This window comes from Chelon labrosus (assembly GCF_963514085.1).
Source record: "Chelon labrosus genome assembly, chromosome: 20".
NCBI classification, from domain to species: domain Eukaryota; kingdom Metazoa; phylum Chordata; class Actinopteri; order Mugiliformes; family Mugilidae; genus Chelon; species Chelon labrosus.
Window position 1 is genome coordinate 17636531 of NC_140353.1, and position 8105 is coordinate 17644635.

Consider the following 8105-nt stretch of genomic DNA (forward strand, 5'->3'; position numbering starts at 1 on the left):
CACAATTAACTGGTCACTACTAAGTAAACATCAGTGTCAGTTACCTGCGGAGTCATCTTAGATTGTGTCTTGACTTTTGCTTTCTTTAAATTGAACTCAGACAATTGATTATGGGAAAGTGTTAAGTAACTTGATGTCAAGTTACAGTATTAGAAGAGTAATTCAGTCAGCAGTCAGCAACAATACCAGCCTAAACTTTGCTAATATAAAATAAGAGACTCCAGAGTGTCATGATCTGAGAAAAGGTCTATTTATTTACTTAGAGAATTCAACTTCTCATTTAAGGAAATAGGTTATAGGTTATATAATCTTGCTTTATGACGTGAATCTTTCTCATCTAGAGGTGACAGTCCTCAGGAGGCAGCCATCATTTGGGCCGTAGCAACCTGAAGGCCAACATCTGGACCTGGTCCCTACACCTCCTGATGACGGTCTGCTCGGCAACCGGTTCTGCTTTTTCCCCTTTCACTCTCTAGCCCTCTCGCCTGTCTGTCCTCCCTTGGTGTCCCCCCGGGGTAATTGTGGGGTAATTTATGAAGTCGGAGCAGCATGGAGCAGGCCGGTGTATGGGACAGCCTGCTGACCGAGCCCATTCAGCTCCGGAGGAGAGGGCCTGGATTTCTTTTATCCTACCCATAATCAGCATCTCTCCCTGGGCACAGATCCCCCTCCTGACTCCCCTCGCCCTGCAGCCCTCCACAGCATGCAATCCTCCATGGCCGCTTAAAGATGAAGGGGAAAGTTATTGGACTCTTTAGTGACTCATAAACATCCTAGGGGATTTTCATAGTGCCTTTGTGTCTTTTTGTTGTGGCCAAGATAATGCAATTGTTTCAGGCAGTGTAAATGAATAGATCAGCGAGCGGTTTGTCCCGGCGGTGAGAGATAACAAAGGGCAGCACTCCCTGTTCTCAGAAACACTTGTCAGCCCGTTCAGACACTTTGCGAAACAATTTTATATCTCTCTCCCCAGACATTGCTAGGGAAACGTTTAAATCTACAGATAAAGTAAACCAAGCCAACTTCTAATATCAGCTCCTACTGAACATTTGTCCTGCTGCGACTGCAAAGCCATGATTTGCAAGCGACACTGAAGAAAAATGGTGGTAACCAAAGGCTGCTGCGTGTCCTTTACAAGCTCTGCGCTCTGCCACGTCCCCCCAGATTAAAGCCCAGTGTGTGTGTGTACAGAAGATCCAGCCACTGATCCCGTTAAACAATGACCAGCAGAGAGTGAACGGAGCCTCATGGTACACAGCACAGGTTTGCTCTTCAGCTTAGTGCTTTATTGAGCCATGATGGACCCTAATCTTGCTTGATCCTCTGTCACTACAAGCATATGCCTGTGATAATGCCCTCATTTTCTGGTCACCTGAGCACTTTCATTGGAGTGCACCACGTGAGGCAGAAGAAAGGGGGTCTCTAAAGCCTAAAAAGGTCTGTCACTGGGCTCCGAATTGGATGAAGGGGTCCTGAAAGGTGGCATCCAGAGAAGAAAGTCAAACACTCTAATGCAGGGTTAAAAATTGACGGATTATGTGGAAACATGGAGGGTGGCAACGCTTTCATTTGTAAAATGCAAAGCTCAGAGTTCCTTGTGTCTCTCTGTGTGGCCCGTTGCCTCTGTAAACACATGAATAAGAATAAGAATAAGAATGAAGGAGAGAATGGGATTTATCTGGCTCATGCATATAATAATGGAGTAAGAGAAGGACTGATTACGTTCCATTATTCAGCCTGAGTCCCTAACAATGATCCCTATATATGTTCTTATTGATTGTACTTTCACTAATACACAACTTCTGCTCTCAGCTGTTTTCCATTTATGTGTTATATATCTCAATTCATTTTCCATGAGTGACAATCTCACTAATCTAACATCATGTACAGCTAATATGTAGTTTGGGGTATATTTCCAAGTTTCTACATAATTCATTAAGACTATTAACAACCCATTATGGATTGTTTTCGTCTCCATGGAGTGTGTAAAACACAATGAAAATGCGTCACAGAACCAGCCATTAAAAGCTCTGAAAGACTGGAAACGAATGAAATCTGGACCATTGTGTCCAACATAGTTAATTAGGACCTGACCCAATTAACTGAGGAGAGTCCAGCAGCCATGTTGGCGCAGAGCCTAACGATGGGAAAATCCATATGCTCCAAATAAATGGCCCATGTTGGCTCGCAAGGTTCCCCCAATTATAAAATCACTGAATATTGGCAGAGCCAAAGAACCCTGCGGGGCCCCCTGATGGAGCTGTGGTGGGGGGTCTTGAGGGCTCTCTTGATATCCACTCCAAACTTTCTGAAGGTCTGTGTGTGTAAGTGATTGACAAGGACTTCTTAGTTTGAAATCACACACAAACACACAGTGAGATACCGTCCAACGTGAAACTGATTCCAAATTCCAACATGCAGGTCTGTGTTTAAAGTTTGAAAGGGTGATCAAGTATTTCCTTTATGCACATTTTTGTAAAAATGAACAACAACATTCACACAAAGAACGCTGGAACATAAATGTACCATCATATATAAAAAGGAGATCGATCCTGTTGCAACATAGTTGTCGGAAAAGAATCATCTCTTGTCCTACCTTGGCAAAATAAGGGAGATTTTGGAACTCGACACGGAATAACTCCTAAAGCCATTTTTGTGTGGTCTCCTGGATTATGACCTCAAACAACAGAGAGCTATTTCAGAACAGTTCGAAGTTTAGTTTCTTTGATGACACAGAAATTCTAACAACTACAGAATTTGTTCCTTTATATTAAAAGTGTATTAAAAGATGAAAGAGGAGCATAACCAGAACAAACATGAAGCTGCACAAAGACACCCACGGCTGGAGGAGAACATCTACTGGTGCTGGGTAAATATAAACCAGTGTCCCACTGTGTATCACACAGAGAAAAGCAAACAGTTTTTCAGATGAGCGGACAGATGAACACCACACATTCCAGCCATGACGACTCTGAAATGTTTCCTTGAACTAAATCTTGGATGATGACTTTGCAATTATTGTGCTCCGGAGAAGAATCTATCCAATCTGTGTGTTTTTGTCTCAAAACCGATGTTTTTGCACATCTGCTTTGCTACTCTGGACGGTGTGGTGCATGACAAGAGTGTCATTATATACTAAAAGTACTGGCGCGATTGCACTGCCTCGCTGGAGTCTATGCTTGGCAGAGGGAAGGCAGGAAATTCTTGAGCTGACTATTGAAATCCAGCTTCTGAACACCGCAGAGAAACATGCAAAGAAGTCAGCTTGATCTGTGTGCCACAAGATTAGATCGGCGGATACGTGTTGGACATCTGGGGTTAGGGTTAGGGTTACTTTGCCATCTGAATTAAAGAAAATGCTACACAGAAGTTTGCAGGATAAAGTTCAAAAAAGTATTTTAAAAAAATGGAGGAAGTGTTAACAGCTTTATGGTTGAATTAGGGGAAGACAATGCAGTGCCCACTCGTTTAGTATCTTTTTAACTACCTCCTCCCCAACTCGAGGACCCCCTTCCAGTGATAGTGATGTGATTTCACAGACTGTTTGGGGAGCCAAGTCAAAGTTATCTGACCCCTTTTGTCTTGAGGTCCTGGTTGAATTGTACCTAGTCTGCCATTAACGCTGCTCTTTACATGTTTAAGCACCTCATATGGTGCCTCATACCTCTCTCCAAAGTGTCTCATAGATACCATATGTAAATAAGGCCTTGAAGGCATCGTCTATCCGGTGTCATAGAGGAGGGCAATGCAACCGGTGGCATGCTGAACTCTTTAGCAGATCAGTGTTTCACACTCTCACTTTCTCTTGATTTTGAGTCAACATAAAAAAAAGTAAAAACTACATTTAAAGTTAAACCATTCTGATACATTTTTAACAGAGTTGTTACATGAACGTTTTAGCACAGTCCTGGTTAACTTCTAGGTGTACAGCTTTACACAATATGTGAGCATATCTTTATTTTGGTTAATGTGTAGGGGGGTTCATCAGCGCTGAGTAAAATGTGGGTGTGGGAAGGTGAAGTGGGGGCTGCAGGAAGGAGGTGTGAGAAGGGGGTGAAAGTGTGTCCCTTCTGCAATTGGCTGTGGCCCTAAGTGTCTCATTATGCAGGTTATTGTTCCTTTGTTGTGTTGGCAGTATAAATACACCCCAGTGGGCCCACTGGGTGACAGTTCACACACACTCACTCCTGTGGACAGACTGATCATCAGACTGAGCAGCACACGCACTGAGTAGAGTGAGACCACAGGAAACTGGAAACATCTGTAGAATTTAAGCCTAAAGAGAAACCTCTCTGTGTTAAAGGGTAGTGTATTTGGATCATTTTTCAACTTCTCCTCCATTTTTATTTTCTTCTACGTGAAAATGGATTCCGACGCTGGCTCCACCTGCAGCCGCTCCTCATCCCCAGACCTGGTGGTGGACGACTCTGCGGGGAGCTTCTTCTCCAACAAGATGTTCCAGACATACTGCCAAGAAAACAGAGTGGATAGCGACGATGGCCAAGGCAGCCGCTGCAGCAGGAGCGGTAAGACCAAAATCAGGTCTGAGGTCAACAAAGACGAGACGCAGGACCTGAGGCTGAAAGTCAACAGTCGGGAGAGGAAAAGGATGCATGACCTGAACCAGGCGATGGACGGCCTGAGGGAGGTCATGCCATATGCTCATGGACCTTCGGTACGCAAGCTGTCAAAAATCTCCACCTTGCTGTTAGCTCGCAACTACATCCTTATGCTGTCCAGCTCGTTGGAGGAGATGAAGAAACTGGTTGGGGATGTTTATGGAGGCAGCGCTGCCATCCAGAGCCGCACAGCTTCCCATCCTACTATTGCCACTGCGGCTACGCCTGCCCACCTCGCTCTGCATCCTCTGGCCCAGTCCCTGCACTCTCTGGTGGGCAGCACACCTTCAGCCCTCCAGCATCATTCATCTTCGGTGCCAGTCTCACACTCCCCTCCATCAGCCAGCTTCCTGGGTTTCCACGCTCCAGTCCAGGGCCTTCTGAAGGACCCCCTCCACCTCACCAGCTCCTACAGGCACTTCCCTGGGATGCCCTGCCCGTGCACACTCTGCCAGCCTCTTCCCACCACGACCTCCACATTACACAGCCTGTCTATGAACAAGTGAGCAGGACATTCTTGAGACTGAGATCAACTGTTTGGATCAGTACAAACAGCTCACAGAAGATTGATAAAAGAACTGATGAAGTAATGGCTGGGGCCAGACCTTGTACATGCTGTATATATGTTGTATGATACCAACTGCTGCTATCTTGTTTATTATCTCATTTGCATTGCTTATACATAAATATTCTAAATGCACAGGGGATTTTATCAGAGTAGCAAACTGTGTAATTTATCTGATATCAGGGGTTATGAAACATTGTCAAAAATGGAACTGGTGCGTCCTATTTTGCGGCATTTCTATTTTCCTAAATTAAAATTCAGTTTTAATAATACTTCCTGTTTGACTTGTTCTTTCCATGAATGTGAATGCCTATTAGTTGTCTTCTGACTGAAGTTATTTTTCATTTGGGCTATTTTATCTAAAAAATTGTATAGATTAGAAAAACATATAGCAAATTTCAGGTAATGTTTCTTTTTAAAAGACCATCACATTTTCTGGAAGGGTTTTAGGGATACACAGAAGTATCAGAACAACAGCAACATCTTTAACTTAGCTAAACATAACGCAAGTGAGCTTTACTGGTGCTCTGAAGAGCCAAAGGAGCACTGCAAAAGTGCATATTTAAGAAAGAGTATTATTCGTTGCTAACCAGCTTTGGGCAGACTAACCTCTAAGGGCTAAAGAGGGACAGAAGGGCGAGACAATACGCCAGCACAGAAGCTGAATGTGGTGTTCTTGAGCCAGGGGACCATCCATCTTCACCTCAACAGGGTGTAGGAGATGAAAGGATGACACAGGCGCCAGGAAGGCGCGTCACTTTTGTCTGACGCAGGCGAGGGACATAGCCATGTCCTCAGCTCTAGGCCAGCCATTTGTCAATGTCTCATAAGAACATGGATACAGGCACACAAAGGGCAACTCTAATGCAGAGGACATAATGTGGCCATTCTAAAAGAAAAGTTCGTTTTAATCTATGCAGGATCCTGTTTTTCTTTTAATAAATACTTTGACTTATTATTGTCACAAATTTGGTTGCATCACTGTTAAAAGTCACGTTTCACAAGAATGATTACTCAAATGAACCACAAACATAACTATATGTACACCATACACACACTGATTACCATGAACATGATTTAGTCAAACAACTCAACAATGGCTGGCCTTCACTTAGCAACAAATCAAGCGTGTAAAATACATGCTTATCCTCCCACGGCTGACAGATGAGTTGGAGATCAGGGGGAGAAATGAAGAGATGTAACTCATTCTCACCCACCTCCCTCTTACTTCTCCTCCTCCTCCTCCTGACAGCACTGAATAGGTCTGAACAATAGCCATGCGTGGGACACAAAGGCCGGGGGAGTCCACGCTCTCGTGCCTGGGACACAGACCCCCTCCATTCAATCTACATTTCATCATGGTAACAAGCACTGTCGGGCCAAAAGGCCTGACACCCTTGCTCACCACAAAGGCGGTTAGCTCTAATATATGAGGCTATTGACACTGTAAAGAGCTCCTGTCAGTACTTGGGGATTGTCAGCTGTGGGATGTCTCAGTGGGGGGAGGCAGCTGCCAGCCAAACCAAGCGGTGGAGCTTCTGTCGTGGGGACCGGCGCTGCAGCGTCACCTGGTCCTTGGTCCCCTGACACAGAGCCCCCGGTCCTCCCACAAGACCCCCCCTTTATTGGGGCACAGGTGGGAATGGGAAGCAGAACACATTGTGGAGATTAGTGGGGATCGGCCTCCCTTTGCTCTAGGTAGATAATTAGAGACACTGACTTGTGCAAAGCTGGTGTTTCCTGATCGGCACCAGATGGTGTTAACCCACAGTGTGGCATCAGTAGTCTGGAGAGTGTGCGTGAGTGGGTGTGATGACTGTGGTGTGTAATGGATATGCTTCTTAAACCATACAATATGGACACGTCCTCTGTGTACCATTATGGTCAGCCACTGCTGTCATCCCGGTGCTCTTTAGCATACGCTAACCAGCAGTGGCAGCCCTGGTTTTAGTCATAATCTTGTGCGCAATTACCACAGTAATGGGGTACATTTTAGCTTACGAGGAACAAGTATTCAGATCCTCCATTTGTAAAAGTAGCAGTTCTATCTATTACCATTAATAACCCTGTATTTAAAGTTTTACCTTTCATCCTGTCATATACAGTATATCACAGAGTGTGGGACGGGTATATTTTTTGTGTTGTCAGTCAAGATGAAGTTCAAAAAAGAATTTAAGAAGGTAATTGTAAAAACGCTTGAGCGCAAGTTGGTTGTGTTGGAAACAAGAAGAAGTATTCGAGCAAACTGATCTGATTAAGAATTTTAATAAAAATGTATACTTTTATAAGACATCAATTCAAGACTAAAATTAAAGGATAAGAATTCTCTTCACATAAAGTGTATTTTGTAAGAAAAATAATCTTAATTAAAAGCATCAGCAGTCTGATAAATGCAACCGAGAGACCTGGTATAAATAAATATAAAATGGCCATACTAAAATAGCTTAAACATTTTTTAGAAATTACTTAATTAAATGTATGTCCCATACTTGGACTTTAATATTACATATCAACCTTAATGAATGGAATTTTGTCAGTCCTTATATAAAGAATGATGGCTCAATGTCTAAATGTGCCAACACAGCACCATATTTTCTCCACTTCATCTCAGATAATCTAGATAATCTAAATTCAATTTAATTACTAAAATAACTACTTAATTAATTGCTTATCTGCAGAAGTGATATGCAAGAATCACAAAGGATGCAGCGATGATATTACACATCTCCCTTTTGTGCATCAGATGTCCGTGCCCATGTAGACAGATGGATAAGTTAACTGCTTCAGATACTGATCAATAGAAGAGTGCTTATCCCAACTTGGCTGAGTCCAACCTGCATTGACAGAGTTAATTAGGGGACTGAAAGACCCAATTAAGAGGAGTGAGAGGCTGGACGGGGAGACATATTGGAGGACATACG

General features: G+C 43.6%; 1 protein-coding gene across 1 annotated transcript; it reads left to right on the plus strand.

The window, feature by feature from the left end:
- Positions 1-4363: 4363 nt before the first annotated feature.
- Positions 4364-5239, plus strand: olig4 (oligodendrocyte transcription factor 4; the record flags this gene model as incomplete). Its single annotated transcript, XM_084568789.1, has 1 exon — positions 4364-5239. One exon carries the CDS (start codon positions 4364-4366, stop codon positions 5123-5125), a length of 762 nt encoding a protein of 253 aa, XP_084424915.1. The 3' UTR covers positions 5126-5239.
- Positions 5240-8105: the final 2866 nt, after the last annotated feature.